Raw genomic sequence first — 17572 nt, 5'->3', positions numbered from 1 at the left:
AGGCCACCGTGCCCATCGCCCAGCTCCCCAAAGGAGCCCTGCTCCGACAGGGGCTGGAGAGCACGCTCATGTACCTGAGAGTGCGTGGGTGTGTTTCTGGAAACCCTGGGCTGAGTCGTAAATGGTCTGGCTAGGGGATAGAGACTCAGCGCCTGGTAGGAAAAAACAAGGATGATACCTGAGGTTTCTCTGGCGCTTCCACAATGTGTGCAGTGACTCTCAGCTCCACTGTGGGGCCGAGTCTCTCCGATAGACTTGCAGGGGAGGTCTTAGTAGCTCCGTGAGAAAGGTGGGGAAATGGAAAGTCAGGGAGACCGTACCATAAGGCCAGTCGGAATTGAGGGAGTGTGTGCTTGCATCCCTCTCCGTTAAAGAGGACGGAACCCGGGGCACCTGGGTGGCTCAGTGGGTTAAGCCGCTGCCTTTGGCTCAGGTCATGATCCCAGGGTCCTGGGATCCAGCCCCACATCGGGCTTTCTGCTCTGCAGGGAGCCTGCTTCCTCCTCTCTCTTTGCCTGCCTCTCTGCCTACTTGTGACCTCTGTCAGATAAATAAAGAAAAAATCTAAAAAAAAAAAAAAATAATAATAATAATAATAAATAATAATAATAAAAAAAGAGGACGGAACCCTGAAGCCCTGCCCCGCAGGCCCTCAATCAGGGGGCCGGGGTGGGGGGGGGCGCTTAGGGAGGGTGGCGCGGCCAGCGAGAGTGCCCCGCAGCCAGCCCACCGCCGCCTGCCCGCAGCGAGCTGACCCTGTCTCACATCGGCGTGTGGGCGTCAGGGGAGTGGGAGTGCTCCGTGTCCACGGCGCAGGGCAACGCCAGCAAGAAGGTGGAGATTGTGGTGCTGGAGACCTCCGCCTCCTACTGCCCTGCTGAGCGAGTCGCCAACAACCGCGGGGACTTCAGGTGCGGTGCCTTCTGCCGCCCCCCCCCCCCCCCCCCCGCGCGCGTCGTCCTCGGAGAACACGGGGCGGGGGCGGGGCTCCCCATCCGCTCTAAGTCCCCAGCTCCACTGTCCCGCTGTTGTTTTCACAGAGACCTTATCTTTTTGTATAAAACCCCATCTGACATGCGCTGTGCAGAACAAAAAGTTTGGGTGGGTTTTATTTGTTTCTTTGTCTTGTTTCCTTGCATTAATAGTTTATGAAATTCACCCACAAGGAACATCAGATTTTAATATACCCCTGGGCGTCTCCATGAGGAAGGGCAGGTACTATCCTCCCCATGGACAGCTGAGAACACTCAGGCCCAGAAAGGGTAAGGAGCTTGAAGTCAGGGCTCCATGTCTGAGCAAACCTGGACTCAGAGAGAAGGTGGAGCTCAGGAGCCCCTCCAAGGCCAGTCTGAACTTTCTCTCTCTGAATCCACCCCCCAGGTCCTAAAGGGGTTCATCATCCCAGGTCTAAGGGCAGAGGAGGGAGCCTTGCTCTGAGGAGCCTGGGGGATCAGCAACCTCCCACGTCTGCCCCCAGGTGGCCTCGAACTCTGGCTGGCATCACAGCCTACCAGTCCTGCCTACAGTACCCCTTCACCTCGGTGCCCCTGAGCGGGGGTGCCCCAGGCACCCGAGCCTCCCGCCGGTGTGACCGAGCTGGCCGCTGGGAGCCAGGGGACTACTCCCATTGTCTGTACACCAACGACATCACCCGGGTGCTCTACACCTTCGTGCTGGTGAGGCCAGGAGAGGAGAGGGGCAGGGGACACCCGTCAGCTCTGGTTCTGGGGGCTGGGAAGGGGACCCCCCTCATGGCTGTGGCTCTGCTGCTCCTCCTTGCTGTGGGCGTGAGCAGTGAGGGGCTCTCAGCTAGCTTTTCTCCTTCGAGGGCATTCAGATCCCTCCAGGGTCACCCCAAGCATCTTTATTCTCAAACACAGCCAGGGTGGCCTGAAGGGGGAAGACAAGGACAGCGTGAGGCTGTTCCATTATCCTTAGGCCGGTGGTGTTAGAAGTGGGCGGCCCTGAGTCCTGATGAGTCCATTCCTTACATGTGCCTCCTGTCTTGATTAGACCCAGCTGGTGGGCCAGATCCTTCTCCCCAGGCGCTGCGGCCCTGAGCATGAGCACAGACAAGGGGGCCCTCTAGGGGCAGTTCTGGGGGAGAAGGAGCAGAACTGGACCATCTCCTCCTTTCTTCCTTCAATCTTCCCAGATGCCCATCAATGCCTCCAACGCACTGACCCTGGCTCACCAGCTGCGAGTGTACACAGCCGAGGCAGCCAGCTTCTCTGACATGATGGATGTTGTCTATGTGGCTCAGATGATCCAGAAATTTCTGGGTTACGTTGACCAGATCAAAGAGGTGAGATTCAACCTGACTTCTGGGGTCCCTGGAAACCAGTCCCCGTTTGCTCAAGCCTCTTGTGCCCCAGCCTCCAGGCCCCAGACCCCGCTCCTGCCCTCAGTGACTCTCTGCCCCCTGCCAGCTGGTGGAAGTGATGGTGGACATGGCCAGCAATCTGATGCTGGTGGACGAGCACCTGCTGTGGCTGGCCCAGCGTGAGGACAAGGCCTGCAGTGGCATCGTGGGCGCCCTGGAGCGCATTGGGGGGGCTGCCCTCAGCCCCCACGCCCAGCACATCTCCGTGGTAATGTGGGTCAGCTGGGAGGGAGCTTCTTGGGGAGCCTAGCCCTGGGAGGGAACTTAGAGGCAATTGGGGCCAGCCCTTGCCTGCCAGGAGGGAAATGCTCCTGTCTTTGGGCAGCAAGTCCTCCAAGTATGCACCTGCCATGGGCCCAGCTGGCAAGAATTCTGAGCCTGACCGGTGTGTGGAATCCGATTCAGAGTTGTCCACAGCAGTGCAGAGGGGAGGAAGGGGGCTGATGACAGGGAGGAGTCGTGCAAGACTTCATGGTGGGGAACTGGAGCTGTAACGCTAGCCCAACGGAAATAAAGGGGAAGAAGGGGAAAAGGAGCCCAAGGCATGAGTAAGAGGAGGCTTGGAAGCAGGGCCACAGCCCTGTGATGCAATGAGGCGTCACGGAGACTCCTGCTCCCTAAGAAGAGGGTGACATTGCCTGTGGTGGGCTGTGAACCGATTAACAACTGCCGCAGGGCATCTTGGCCATATAAGATCCCACGCTAGGTACCCTGGGCGGTGTAAGGTTGGACGGGACCCTGCTCTGCGGCTTGGCCAGGGTGGCAGAACTAGTACCTGCTAAGGGGCAAGCAAGGTACAAGCTAGGGTGTGAGGCGAGGAAGGGTCTCAGGAGGGTGCCGTGGCCACTGCCAGGCCTTGAGAAGCCAGTTGGGACTGAGGTGTAGGGGTGCCCAGCCTGAGTGAATCTGAGTGAATCTGAGAGGGGCTGGGCAGTGGCAGGCAGGAGGCCCAGAGAAAGCTGTTGTATCTCAGATAAGGAGGGGGCTGACAAGCTCCCTGTCCCTAGAACTCAAGGAATGTGGCACTGGAGGCCTATCTCATCAAACCACACGGCTACGTGGGGCTGACCTGCACAGCCTTCCAGAGAAGGGAGGCAGGGGTGCCGGGCATGCAGCCCGGGGGCCCTGGCCAGAACCCCTCACCGGAGCCTGAGCCCCTGGCTGATCAGCAGCTCCGCTTCCGCTGTACCACAGGGAGACCCAGCATTTCTCTGTCGTCTTTCCACATCAAGGTGGGCACTGGGGAACGGCCGAGGGGGTGGTTGAGCTTTGATGCAGGTGCCTGGTGGGGGTGGGTGGGGTGAGTGGAAGCAGATCCAGAAAAGAGGTTCAGGGGAGCGGGGAGGAGAAAACTGGAAGGCCTCAGAGTCCTAGGGGTTCCCAGATGTCTCTGAGGAACTCCGATGTCCCCCCAGAACAGCGTGGCCCTGGCCTCCATCCAGCTGCCGCCCAGTCTGTTCTCGTCCCTTCCGGCTGCCCTGGCCCCCCCTGTCCCCCCAGACTGCACCCTGCAACTGCTGGTCTTCCGAAATGGCCGCCTCTTCCGCAGCCACGGCAACACCTCCCGCCCTGGAGCTGCTGGGCCTGGCAAGAGGCGCGGTGTGGCCACCCCTGTCATCTTTGCAGGAACCAGTAAGGGACTGAACTCCCCTGTGCTGCATGGAGTGCTCCCAAGTGTCTGCCTGGGGCCCCTGCCGCCTGCCCTTCCTTCACCCACAGCGTCCCCTAAGGCCCTGAGGGAGGTGGACGAGGACAGTGGCTCCTGATCGTTTCCCAGGAGGATAAGGGACAGAGACATCCTCTCAAGGAAGGGATTGCTAGAGAAGAACTCTGGAAGACATTGGAATTCATATCCCAGATTTGTCAAATTCCAAAAGGGTTCTCTCTTCGCCTTTTTCTCCCTCCCTCTCCCTCAGTATTACCTTCTACCTTTCTCTCCCTGTCCCCAGCCACCGCTCATTTGGCATTTAGAATGGGTCACCTCCCAGTGCTTTTTGATTCATTCCTGGGTCTCCCTGGTACCTCCCAAGCCCAGCCCACACCCTGCCCCACCCACGGGTTTCGTGCAGCTGTGCCGTTGCTGTCTTGCTGTTGCTGTAGGATGAGCCGCCTCACCTCCTCACCGCCTTGTTCTACCTGGGCGGACTTCCTTCTCCCCTGCAGGTGGCTGCGGTGTGGGCAACCTGACCGAGCCAGTGGCCATTTCGCTTCGGCATTGGGCTGAGGGGGCTGAGCCTGTGGCAGCTTGGTGGAGCCAGGATGGGCCTGGGGGCCCCGGGGGTTGGAGCTCCGAGGGCTGCCAGCTCCGCTCCAGCCAGCCCAATGTCAGCTCCCTGCACTGCCAGCACCTGGGCAATGTGGCCGTGCTCATGGTGAGTGGGATGGGGGGCGGGAGCTCGAGAGGACCGAGACTGGGGAATTGGAGGGGGAGGATGGGGTAGGGGTGAGGGTTGGGGTATTCTGATCACTGGGGCCCCCAGAGAACTACAGAAAGCAGAACAACCTCATCGGGCCTCATGACTGTGGAATTCATGGGGAAATGCCCCTCTGGTCTTCCCCCACACCTTTTCATCTTTCAGGAGACAGGTCCTGCCTCCATTCATCCCGAGAGATGGATCTGGAACTCCCCAGCCTGGTCTTCACGTCTGTGCTCTCTGAGACCCAGACTGTTAAAGGGGGGGGGGGCGGAAATCTGGGAACATTTCTCCTTTCTGGTCACCCTCCTCGCTCACTCCTCTCCAGGTCCCTCTCCCTCACCACATTTCGCACCCCACTCTCCCAGATCCTGAGCAGGCATGCACCTGGATTATAGACAGAAACCTCCCCCTCTTTCATCATCTCTGGTTTTTAGGCTGAGAGAAGTCCCCAGAGGGGCAAGAGACGAGGGTGGAACTGGCTGGCGGTAGAGGACGAACACTACCTGGCACTGACTTTCCAAGAGTGCGGCCTCAGCACTTAGTGTTTACCCACCTGGTTGGAAGAGGGGCCAAAGCTGACTGAGCTTGAAGAAAAATGGTCTGGGGGACTGGCCAGGACTCCACGAGGTGGCCCCTACCCCTTGCTTCCTAATACTTCCTCTTTCCTGCTCTTTTTCCAGGAGCTGAGTGCCTTCCCCAGGGCAGTGGGGGGCTCTGGGGCAGGGCTGCATCCCGTCGTGTACCCCTGCACGGCCCTGCTTCTGCTCTGCCTCTTTTCCACCATCATCACCTACATCCTCAACCACAGGTGGGAGCTCCTGAAGGAAGGGAAGATGCGGAGGGGAGGCTGCGGGTCTGAGTACTGGCCAGTGTCCCTTCCCCAAGTGGGTCTCCGTGATGTTTGCAGGCTCTTTCGAAGGGTTAAGCCCTCCCTGCCCTCGGGCCTTGATCACATTCACAAACGTGCGTGCACACAGATATCTGCTTTCCCCCTTTGCTCTCCCAATGGCCTTGAGACCGCATGGGCCCGACCTTGGGTGGGTGGCCCATTAATTAAAGACCGTTTCTGGGGCAGCTCCATCCACGTGTCCCGGAAGGGCTGGCACATGCTGCTGAACCTGTGCTTCCACATGGCCATGACCTCCGCCGTCTTTGCAGGAGGCATCACACTCACCAACTACCACATGGTCTGCCAGGCAGTAAGCAGAAGGGGCTCGGGTGGGGGTGGGGAGCGCTCCAAGATGAGTGATGGCACAGAGTTGGGAGGTGCACGGGGAAAAATGATGTCTCGTGCTGATAGGCCCCAGCTCCACTGTTGTGTTCAGCCTTGCTGGGGGTGGGAGCCATGGGTATAGGGGTGGTAAGAAGTAGAGAAACTAGGAGATGGGTCTTCAAAGTGGAGGGCGGGGATCTGCAGTGGAGGAGAGGTCAGGAACAAGGCAGACACCAACAGCAGGGTTGTGAAAAGTCTCCCCAGTGGAAGAGGAGCATGGGGTGGAAGGGGGGTGACGGCAGGGGCAGAACCTTTGGAGGGTCCGGGTGGAGCTGGGGGTGGGACTGTGGGAGGAGTGGGAGAATCATCCTGGGGACTGGGGCCCTGGGGTGGCTTCAGCAGTAGCAGCCTGGTCCCCCAGCCTCTGTGGCTTGACCCTGCAGGTGGGCATCACTCTGCACTACTCTTCATTGTCCACACTGCTCTGGATGGGCGTGAAGGCCCGTGTCCTCCACAAGGAGCTCACCTGGAGAGCGCCCCCTCCACAAGAAGGGGACTTGGCTCCACCCGCACCCCGCCCCATGCTCCGGTACTTGCCTCCAGCGGTCAGCTTTGCAAGGGTGAAGGGCTCCGAGGCCAGGCCAGGGGAAGGACAGCACCATCTGTTTTCCCAGGCTGGAGGCAGGGCGGGTCCAAGGTCCTGGGTGAGCACTCTCCAAAGAGAAAAGAGGCAAAGCCTTGGGTGGTGCCAGGTTGCCCAGGGCCACGGGAGTGGGTGTGTCCTTAGAGCTTTTCAGGGATGACAACAAGGCTAGGGCCCTGGGCCCTGGGATCCTGCGAACCACAGTGGCACCCTGACTTCTGTACTGTTTCGGGTGAGAGAGCAATTCTGGCCTCTGTCCCTTGCAACAGTCATGGTCAAGTCCCCTGGGAACCTACAGAGCCCGCAACAAATTCTGAGAGAATTTAAAGGGGAAAGAGGATGGGACAGAGACCCGAAGTCAAGGTTTCTGAGCATCTGGTTCCAACTCCCTTGGTTCCCCACCATCTCTGACCCCCAAACCCCATTCCTGTCCAGGTTCTATCTGATCGCCGGAGGCATCCCACTCATTATTTGTGGCATCACAGCTGCGGTCAACATCCACAACTACCGGGACCACAGCCCCTAGTGAGCGCCATGGTTTGCCTGCCCCAAACCCATCTGTCCCAACACCAGATGCCCTCTACTCCACGGCAGGGGCACCTGCAGGCCCACCCAGCCAGTGACCCAACCCAAACCCATGCATGTTGCCTAAGCCAGTCTCTGCCTTGCCACTCACCACATCCTATCTCCCCAGCCACCCAGCCACCTCAGACATGCCCCTCCTTACCCACTGCCTGTGTCTCTCTTCAGCTGCTGGCTGGTGTGGCGTCCAAGCCTAGGAGCCTTCTACATCCCGGTGGCTTTGATTCTGCTGATCACCTGGATCTATTTCCTGTGTGCGGGACTGCGCTTAAGGGGTCCTCTGGCACAGAGCCCAAAGGGGGGCACCAGCAGGGTGTCCCTGGAGACAGGGGAGGAACTGAGGGGTTCCACCAGGCTTAGGAGCAGCGGCCCCCTCCTGAATGACTCAGGTTCCCTTCTGGCAACTGGGAGTGCTGGGGTGGTGACACCCGGGCCCCCAGAGGATGGTGATGGCCTCTATTCTCCGGGCGTCCAACTGGGGGCGCTGGTGACCACTCATTTCCTGTATCTGGCCATGTGGGCCTGTGGGGCTCTGGCTGTGTCCCAGCGCTGGCTGCCCAGGGTGGTGTGCAGCTGCTTGTATGGGGCGGCGGCCTCCGCCCTGGGACTCTTTGTCTTCACCCACCATTGTGCCCGGCGCCGGGATGTTAGGGCCTCCTGGCGAGCCTGCTGCCCCCAGGCCTCAGCCTCCCGCGCCTCACCCCGGGCTGTGCCCGCCGCCCCAGAGGACGGTTCCCCGGTATTCGGAGAGGTCCCCGCCTCCCTCAAGTCCTCCCCGAGTGGCAGCAGCGGCCACGCGCCGTCCCTGGGCCCCTGCAAGCTCACCAACCTGCAGCTAGCCCAGAGTCAGGTGTGCGAGGTGGGGGTGGTGGCCCGCGGGGAAGGGGAGCCGGAGCCCATGGGCTCCCGGGGCAGCCTCGCTCCCCGCCACCCCAACAACTTGCACCATGGGCGCCGAGTGCACAAGAATCGGGCCAAGGGGCACCGCGCGGGGGAGGCCGGCGCCAAGAACCGGCTCAAGGTGCTGCGCGGGGGAGCGGCGGCCGGGGCGCCTGAGCTGCTGTCCAGTGAGAGCGGCAGCTTGCACAACAGCCCGTCTGACAGCTACCAGGGCAGCAGCCGCAACAGCCCGGGCCTTCAGCTCGAGGGCGAGCCCATGCTCACGCCGTCGGAGGGCAGCGACACGAGCGCAGCACCGCTTCCCGAGGCCGGCCGGTCGGGCCAGCGCCGCAGCTCCAGTCGCGACAACCTCAAGGGCGGTGGGGCCAGCGCGGAGCGGGAGGGCAAGCGGCGCTCATACCCGCTCAACGCCGCCAGCCTCAACGGCGCACCCAAGGGGGCCAAGTACGACGACCTCGGCGGGGCGGACACGGCGGTCAGCGCCTGCATGAAGACGGGTCTCTGGAAGAGCGAGACCACCGTCTAGGGCAGGGGTGGGCGATGCTGCAGAACACGCCGGCTTCTCGGGGACCCTCAAAGACGTCCAGCGGTACGTCAGCAGATTTGAGGGAGAGGTGCCCAGGGCTTCCTCCGGCCACACTGGCTTTAGTCCCGGAAGCTGGGGAAAAGGACAGGCCAAAGGCCTGCCACTGCCAAGAGGGCCGTCCCTCTGGGCTAGCGACAATCCCAGGACCGCCAGCAGGATACACACCTTCCCAGCCCAGGCTAGTTTGGGCAGTGGACTGTGCCATCCAGGGTAGTGGGGGAAGGTCCTGTCCGCCTGGGAGGTGGGCACAGGCACAGCTCCCAGGTGGGCTCCTTCGGTACTCCCCACATCTCATCCACCCTGCCTCGCTGGTGGCTGTCCCTATCAGGAAAACACAGACGGGAGCTTGAGAACCATGTTCTCTCCTCACTGCCCTCTACAGTCAGCCATCTGTGCCTAGATCCTAGGGCCTCTCCCCAATCCAGCTTCCAGAGCAAGGAGGGGGCCAGTCTAGCAGATAAGCCAGGCGGCCAGGCGCATACGTGCTACTTTTACGATAAACTATGCAAGAGAAGGTGGAACAGTGCGAAAGGCAACCCTGGAGATGGTGTTCTAGGGAAAGGGTACACAGTCGGGGACACAGGAGTGGTATACAAAGCACAGGGCAGGGCTTAAGAGGTGGTGCTTTAGGACAAAGCCGAGGCCCTGTTCCTGAGCTGCTGACTCCGCCAGACACCCAGGAGAGATCGGAGGCAACTGGAGAGCAGTGCTTAGATTTCGAGCCCCATGCAGTCCTGGCCTAAACCTGGCCCTGTAAACAGTGCTCTGAAGAGGCACCACAAGGCCCCAGGTGGTGCTAAAGGAGCACTTCACTGCTCAATGGCAAGCCCCATAGCCTCAGTCTCCCCCTGCCAACACTGAGGGACTGTGGAAGAGCATTTCCCTGCCTCCATGAGGCCATATGCAAGAACCATTCCAAAAATCTGATCTCTAGCTCCTTATTAGGGAGAAACCTCCCAAACATTGAACTGCCTTCCTGCCTCACAGAAGCCCAAGCTGAATCCCCTAGGGCAGCAGGTAGGATCTCTGAAGCTCACGTGGGGCCTGTGCCTTCACTACTTTTTTCAACACCAGCATCCATATTTCCCCCAACCTAAAAAGCAATCACCAGCCTTACTACAGGACCCAATGAAATATGGAGGGAAAGCTGAGCCTGGTGAAGAGGAACAGGAAAACCAGACCTGATCCAGGTCCCCTCTTGGTGTCCACATCCTCACAGTCTAATCACCAAGGCAAAAGACAAAAGGGAGGGGAGAAAAGTTACACACCTTGGGGATGAATCCTGTTATTTATGCTTGCTGCACAGACAATATTAGACCAAAAAAAAAAAAAAAAAAAAGGCAAAAAAAAAAAAAAAGCTTCGTATTATTCTTCCACATACGCTGGCTGCTGTTTACATACCATGCCAATGCCTTAGCACTGGAGAGCTTTTTGCAATACGCTGAGGGAAAGGGAGGGAGGGGATGAAAAGTGCCAAAGAAAACCTGTTTTTAAAAGCTCGGGTTTTATACAATAGAATGTTTTCTAGCAGATGCCTCTTGTTTTAATATATTAAAATTTTGCAAAGCCCTTTGAGCTATGTAACTTTAATCCACCCATGGTCCTTTTGTTATGAGGTACAGGATTTTATGACCCCTACACAAGAACCCTCCCGTGCCTGTAGATGGACACAGGGCCCAGAGTTGCCCAGTTCCCGTCCTCTGAGGGCTGATGCCATTTCAAATGCCAACCCTGCCACACCAGTGGGGAGGGCCCATCAGGCCTGCAGCAGCAGTGCAGCCGATCCAGATCAGGAGGCGGCCTGACATCCTGCAACCGTCCAGGAAGAGAGCCATCCCTCATAGTATGAATGTGTGTGCCTTCCCCTTTGGGACCATCCCTCTCAGGGACGGATTCTCTCCAACCCAGTTGTTCCTGCATCGCTCCCAACTTCTACTGCAGGACCCAGGTTCCAATTAACTGCAGAGTCCCTTAGTTCCTTTAAACAAGAGAAAAAAGAAAAAACCAACCACCTCAGGATTTGTGTACACTCACTCCCCAGGGTCGCACAGGCCCGTGGTCAAGCTGCTGCCACAGTGGTGGGAGCGTTCCCTCGGATGCACATCAGGGAGGGTTAGGGACCCCTGTGGCAGCCTGTCTGGCAGCTTGAGCTTTTTGAAAGTCCCTCATTTCCTGAGGGGTACGCAAATACTGCTCTATTTCACTATCAGAAATGTCCTCATCGCCGGTGACCGTGGAGATAGGGGGTGGGGGACAGATCCGCTTCGGGGGCTTCAACATGCAAGGTGGGAGGAGAAGGGCAGGACTGGCTGGCCGCTTGCCCTCGGGCCGATCTGAGGAACTACTCGCTGCCTCTGCTTTTCCCCGCCCTGGCCCCAGATCCTGTCCCTGCAGCTCCTTCCTCCCCCCTTCCAGCTCTGCCGTTCCGTCTCGAAAGGCCTTGCGGACCAACGTGTGGCGGTGCTGCAGGAGGTCGCCGATGTGCTTCACCACAGACCGCTTGTCGAGCCTCAACACCTGCAGCCAGGCCAGCTGCTCGGCCATCCGCAGCAGCACAGCCAGCAGCTCCTGCAGGCGGGAGGAAGCAGGACAGGGCAGGTCCACGTTCGCCAATTTACAAAACCGGGCGAGGGAACACCTCAGACGCTCTGAAGGCTGCAGCGACTGCCAAGCCAGGAAGGTAGCCGCAGTGATGACGGGCAAGGGATGCCTCCCGGTCACCAGCCAGGTCTCATCTGCCAGCTCCACCAACTGCAGTGTTCGAGAGAGCATCTTCTCTTTGTCTTCCACGTATTTGGCTGGCACGGATGGGGAAGCTTGGAACAGTTTGAAGCTGAAAGAACCAAAATAAGAGTCTGCTCTCCATGCCTATAGGGGAGGGGGCTGCTCTGCCAAAGGGAGGAAAAGCAGTCCCCTCATGATGGACAAGCTATTCTCTCCTCTTGGACTACTCAAGCTCGCTGGGCAGCGACTTTCTACAGGTGCAGAGAGAAGACAGGTGGAGCATCCTGCTTGTACAGTGAAGGGCAGGAGAACCCACATGAGGCTCACGGTGTTAGCATCCCTGTCAGCCATATTCTGCTTTCCAATTGTTCTTTCATCTCCTCCGTACCCCCTTATGTGCACTTATGGTTAGAAAAAACGGGCCCAGAGTCACCCAGCTAGGAAGTAACCCAGCAAACCCAACACCACTGCTCACTGAGAGCCTTTGCTTTCTCCCCTATTTTTCGGAAAAAAAAGAAAAGAACACAGCTACTTAGGAAACAAAGCCTCAGCTTCTGCCTCCTGCCCCATCACTAACTTCCTTTCCCTGCCTTCACAGATGACCCTGCCAAGGCAGGGCTCTGGCATACAGTCAGGCAGGTCATGCACAACACAAGAGGCGCAAAGTTCAGCAGCCCCGGGCCGAGGCTGACACCTACTTTGCCTACAGCATTAGGCTGCAGTACGGGCAAAGGGATTTGGAAATGACAGCTGTTTAGAACTGTAAAATGGGCTTAACCTTATTAGTACGTGGCACGGGGGGGGGGGGGGGAGAATAGGTTTTCTTCTCGAATCCCTTTAGAGGGGCTTTGGTGAAAAAGAGACAGCCACAGGTCAAAGGATTCAGATCTAAGGAGCCATTGGATCCCAGGGTCTCCCAGCGGGTAGGTACCTGCTACAGTAAGTCTTCACCAGGTCTGCCAAGCACAGAGACGGCACATCCAGCCCCAGGAGCTTCACTATCTGCATGTAGGTGCCAGAAAACACATCCAGATCTGCATACAACAGGGCGCAGATGGTTCCCATGGTGAGGGGCCAGTTATGCTGCCGGCAGGTGATCAAGACACAGCACCCAACCAGCACCTCCTTCTTTTGCAGCCTGGCGGCGCGGATGCCAGGGTGCCGGTAGGCCTGCTGGTAGTAGGCAACCGCCGTGTCCTCAAATGTCGATGGCAACTGCAGGACTCGGCAGAGGTCTCTCACGCGGCGGAGACCTAAGAAAGCCAACAGCAGGACTCAAAGAGGTTGAAGGTGCTACTGTGCAGCTCCTAACAATTTTTGCTAAACTGGTCTCCGACACCAGACCCACAAATAATGTACCTTTCTACAATGACCAGGGTGACACTTGGTGAGGTCATTCTAAAGACACAAAGAAATTCGTGGAAAAAGTCACATTTCAACCCACCATTCTTCAGGGGCTGGCATGATTCAGAGCCAGGCCAAAGTATGATCTGGAATGCGTGGCTCGACCTCTAACACAACCCTGACAAACCCAAACTGTATACTGAATCAGAACTGTATACCCTCTTAGAACCACCTCCATGCTTTATCTCTAATTACCAATCTCTTCTACTCCACCTTACACAGTAATGCCCAACACAGGAAAAGCAAGAGGGTAGGCTGGACCATCAGGAGAATTTTAAGGTCACCTTATCACAAAAGGTCGATTCTCACCTCGCTGTTGGCTGCGAGTAACTTGTTCATTTTCCCCTGTGCTTCGGGAATAGGTTACTTCTGTAAGATAATGGACAACAAACAGCTTGTTTAGCCTTTATTCACCAGATCCCTGGCCTCGCACCACACAAAACCGGGGAGAGTTCATATCCTTAGGCTCTGCTCCCTGTCACACAGAAGGTACCCATGTTTGCACGCTCAAAGTCTATCCGGTTTCTATGTCCACAGCAGTATCAAATACAGAGACTGAGAAGGTTGAGAACGCACTACAGTGGCTCCGAGTGGTCCAAGTTTTTTGCCCTCCCTCCTGCATCTCCAATCCAGGTAATTTTCCTGACTGCTGATTTTGAGGGCTGCAGTGGCCAGGAACTCAGAACGCAAAGAAAAAAAAAAAAAAAAACACGATATTTTTGCCAATTAGTGCTAAAGACTACTTGAAGGTAATAATTTGTCCGTATCTGTAAAGAACTGACCCACAATCCTTCCATCACACCCAGACTAGGTAAACTGAGTGGAACTCTGTTTCTCCGATTCATTTGGTCAACGTTTATTATACCTTCTCTCTCTCTCCCCAGATAGGCAGATGCCAGATACCGTACGAGGGGCGGGAAAAGCAGAGAAGGGCAGTCCCCGACCTCCGGCAGCTTCCTCGGTTACTTTCTCCCGTAGTTCAGCGAACACGGGACGAGGGCGCGGGAGGAATCAGAGCACTCCGCCGTCCGTCTCTCACCACCCCAGGTCATACCCGCGGCCCTGGAAAGGCCGGCACAGATACCTCGGAGGTTGCCTTCGTCGCTGAAGGTGGTAGTAAGGACCCCCTCGGTGACCACGCAGCCACAGTCTGAGCACACCAGCTGGCTCTGCGAATAGTGCGCGTCTTCCACGAGCTCCGTGGACCCGCAATCCGGGCAGCGGCCTCCGCCCGGCATCTCACACCCCGGAGCCGCGGGAGCTTTCGGGTATCCACTCCTACGTCCACAGCAGCAACAGCAGAGAAGCGAGAGCCAGTACCGGAGCTTTCTAGGCGCTGCACCCTTCTCTTCCGGTCAGAGCAACCGCGGTGCACGTAGGTAGTTCTGTCCGCCGGCGGCGCCTCACTCCGGTCCGTTTCTCTGCGGGCTCGGGTAGAAACGCGAGCCAGGAACAGAGGTTCCTCCTGTGCACTCCGTCTTCGCGTTCCCCAGTACCTGCGGTCAGTTTGCAGGTTGAATTTGAGTGAAACTTCTGCCTACGTGGACACACTACACAGGAAAATGTTCCCGTTTCCATACAACTCTCCTTTCTGAAACGCTAGGGAAGCCATAGAATTCTCCATTTCTTTTTGGCAACAAATGTTGATTTTGGCCATAGTACAAAGTTTGCCTAAAAGGAAGAATACTGCTGTGAGAGGACAGGAAATTGCGCTCCATTCTGCAGAGCGGCTTTCCCAGCCAAGTTCTTTCCTCTCCTTCAATCTGTTTCTCTCTACTGTAGAATGAGGGAGTTGAATTGAAAAATACAGAGTGGCAAACACAAATGCTATCAGAGACTACCTAAGGGAGTTGGGAGCGAAGGAATATGGGGGTGGTGAGGCTTTGGGCAAACTGGAGGCTTCGGGCAGATTTATACGCTTTTAAAACCTGAGCTTTAAGGTACTCCAAAATTCTGGCTCCAAAGTTCCTAACTTGGTACAAGTATAGGTCAAAGAATGCTGAGCAAAATTGTGCCTGCAGTGATGCTATCACAGAAACCAAGCTTACACATTTAAAATTCTGTTATATTTATAAATTAGAAGTCACCAAAACAGAGTATTTCTAATTAATCCTAATTGCACTCATAAAGAATAAGGATTTAATGCTTGAAAGTTTTAGAATCAGCTATGTCTGAAAAACAAGAACATTGAGTTAAATGACAGGTACCACCAGAGGCTTGTCCCTTATGACTCCAAGGAAGCAGACAGGAGTCAGCACAGCAAGTGCCTAAAGTGTGTGTGGAGAATTTGTTTCTCAGGCTGACAGCTAGGAATTTCAGGTAGGCTCCTGGCATTACCAGATTTTAGGAACTGTTGTGGGCTTAATTTCAACTTATACTGGTGGTTGAGGATGGAAAGGTAAGATCGGCACAGAAAATATTTGGCTGGATCTGTGCAGAATGAATTGAGGAATAAGGATGTTTTGTCAGACCTTAACAAACTGGGATACTCCTTTGAGGAATAAGATACAGGTTACGGCTGCCTTCCTTCGAAGACTAATAAACTGTGCATTCCAGAGCTGAAAATTTTTCCAAAATAAAAAATGGAGCTTATTAGTCTGAAGAGACTGGGGCACAGTGACGATGTACCCAGAGGGTCCTCAGAGGATTTGAGCCTCAAAAAGAAAGGGATCTGATCAGACAAAGCTGTAGGTTCTTTTGAAAGAGCTATAATCAGTAGTCAGGTACACAGGATTCCCTGTATGCCTAGCGGGACTGAGTTCCCTGGACCACAGTCATATCATATGATACAGAACAGCATCAGACTCTCATTCCCACTGTGGTGGGGAGCAAGGGCGTTTCTGACACAAAGATTGCACTTTATCTATAATCGAAGCATCAACTTTCTCTGCTTCAGATGTCACTTATCTTTGGTATAAATTGGGAAGGAGGTGCTGTGCCTTACAAGGAATGTCCATTCAACACAAGCCCCTGGCTCACAGTTCCTCCCCTCTGCTCATAGCTATTCCACAAACCTCCCCTGCTTTGCTACTGCTCAACAGAATTTCCTACACCTCCGACTTCAGTGGGCCGGCAGGATGCTGTTAGTTGACCTGTGAACACAGGTCACAGCAGCGAAATTTCCATTTTCTCATTTTCCACACCAGTATCACGAGACTGTTAATGCACCTTGCTGAAGGGTTGAGGAACTTAAGGTGATCATAATAGAAATGAAAAATATTTTTGTAAAATGGGAAATTTTGTAAGACTCTCCTTACAGCTCAAGAGGAAAGCATTAAAAGAGAAAACAAGCAAAAACAAACAAACAAATAAACCAAAGTACCTTCAAAGCCTGCCAGCCCCTTCTTTTCCAGTTTTTCCTTGATATCCAGACCTAAAGACGCCACCTCATCCCCAAGAGAATTCTTAGGACATAAAACCTCTTCTCCTTTCTGGAGAAATCCCACCTACTACACAGACTTGATCATGCTGGAGCATTCATCCCCTCCCCAAAATCAAGGGCCACAGTAAGCCCCAATAGTCTGTACCCTTACATCTGAATTCCTCACTCTAGCCCTGCACCACAAGGGAGATCAGCACAATAGCTTTGGGTAGGCACTGGCATTCCAAGTCTCCTTTCTTCTAGACTCGCCCACTAGAGTGAGGGATGTGATAAGGATTTACTTCTGGTGTCCAGCAAATAAACACTGAGACACACTTGCATACACACCCATCAAAGACATCCATTAGTTTTTGACAACACCATTGACATCCTGGTTAGGGTGGAGAAATACGTCTCCAAAAGCAACATAATTGCATTCGGAGTGCTTCTTCACATTATCATACAGAACAACATCAGACTCTCATCCTCATTTTCGTGCCGATCTTGACCCTAAGTGCGTTTAAAAAAAAAAAAAAAAAAAGAAGTGGGATTTAACTAGAATCCTCTACCCTTGATAGAAGCCTTAGAATTCTGCTTTCTCCAACATTACTCATTTTAAAGTGGAAGAGCGGTTTTATGATCCTCCAACCAGCACCTCTAAGGGGTGGAGAGGAGTGATTCTCTTTTCCAGTCACAGGTATGTGATATCCTAAGCAAGCCTGGCTGTCGGATGCAAACAGCCTGGGTGGTAGGCAGGACTCAGGCCAGAAGATGGCGACTCTATTAAGACTTGTATCGAGGGGAAACTGACTGGCTCAGTCGAACCTGGCAGGCTCAGTCCTAGAATATGTGACTCTTGATTTGGGGTTTTGAGTTGGGGCCCCATGTTGGGGGTGGGGGTAGATTGTACTTAAATTAAAAAAAAAAAAAAGACTTTTGCGTCTGGGGACACATCCTTGGTGCCTTTCCTGCCGCTACAGACTCTTCTAAGAGTTTCCATTGTTCGGTAAGTGATGATCTGTTTACCAAATGCTCCTCAAACCCCTCTGCCCCATGCTACACCCACAGCTTGTGGAGCTGGAATCATGTTTCTTGTCTTTATCTTCAGTGCCCACTTGGCGGCTGGCACGCAGGCTTTTGGAATGCTGCGTGCCCAGAATATGGGAGATTTGAGTAGAAGGCTCCTGGGGAGGGGAGACTGTTGGAAAGGCTGCCCCAGCCATGGTCCAGATGTGAAATACTGACCGTAAGGCCACAGTTCTTTCTAGAGAAGTAGAGGAAGAAAGGTTTTCTGAGGGACAAGGAAGGCACTGACAGTGCAGGACAGAAGGAAGCTCTCACCAGTCCTCCTTCAGTCAG

At 55.4% G+C, this 17572-nt stretch overlaps 2 protein-coding genes across 2 annotated transcripts in view; one reads left to right on the top strand and one right to left on the bottom strand.

The window, feature by feature from the left end:
- Positions 1-10299, top strand: part of ADGRA2 (adhesion G protein-coupled receptor A2) — a 34593-nt gene extending 24294 nt beyond the window's left edge. Inside the window, exons 8-19 of the mRNA XM_059156274.1 lie at positions 747-911; positions 1478-1676; positions 2156-2305; positions 2430-2591; positions 3391-3615; positions 3799-4015; positions 4547-4755; positions 5481-5608; positions 5876-5999; positions 6457-6602; positions 7092-7181; positions 7407-10299. Of these exons, the coding sequence (XP_059012257.1) occupies positions 747-911; positions 1478-1676; positions 2156-2305; positions 2430-2591; positions 3391-3615; positions 3799-4015; positions 4547-4755; positions 5481-5608; positions 5876-5999; positions 6457-6602; positions 7092-7181; positions 7407-8664 (3073 nt within the window). The 3' untranslated portion in view covers positions 8665-10299. The remainder of the gene's footprint in view (positions 1-746; positions 912-1477; positions 1677-2155; positions 2306-2429; positions 2592-3390; positions 3616-3798; positions 4016-4546; positions 4756-5480; positions 5609-5875; positions 6000-6456; positions 6603-7091; positions 7182-7406) is intronic.
- On the bottom strand, positions 10003-16951 carry BRF2 (BRF2 RNA polymerase III transcription initiation factor subunit). The gene is made up of 4 exons (XM_059156275.1): positions 13937-16951; positions 13162-13221; positions 12380-12701; positions 10003-11557 (listed from the first exon to the last, which is right to left on the bottom strand). The coding sequence occupies exons 1-4, from the start codon at positions 14088-14090 to the stop codon at positions 10828-10830; spliced, it is 1266 nt and encodes a 421-aa protein (XP_059012258.1). The 5' UTR covers positions 14091-16951; the 3' UTR covers positions 10003-10827.
- Positions 16952-17572: the final 621 nt, after the last annotated feature.

The sequence above is a fragment of the Mustela lutreola genome, chromosome 18 (genome assembly GCF_030435805.1).
Source record: "Mustela lutreola isolate mMusLut2 chromosome 18, mMusLut2.pri, whole genome shotgun sequence".
Taxonomy (NCBI): domain Eukaryota; kingdom Metazoa; phylum Chordata; class Mammalia; order Carnivora; family Mustelidae; genus Mustela; species Mustela lutreola.
The sequence above is the reverse complement of the archived record's forward strand: the minus strand, read 5'-3'. Positions and strand labels throughout refer to the sequence as shown.

Coding starts and splice junctions, on each gene's coding strand:
- BRF2 (XM_059156275.1), bottom strand. CDS start 14,090: ATGCCGGGCGGAGGCCGCTGCCCGGATTGCGGGTCCACGGAGCTCGTG. Junction 13,222..13,936: donor CGACGAAGGCAACCTCCGAG/GTATCTGTGCCG, acceptor ATTATCTTACAG/AAGTAACCTATTCCCGAAGC. Junction 12,702..13,161: donor TACTCGCAGCCAACAGCGAG/GTGAGAATCGAC, acceptor TGGCTTTCTTAG/GTCTCCGCCGCGTGAGAGAC.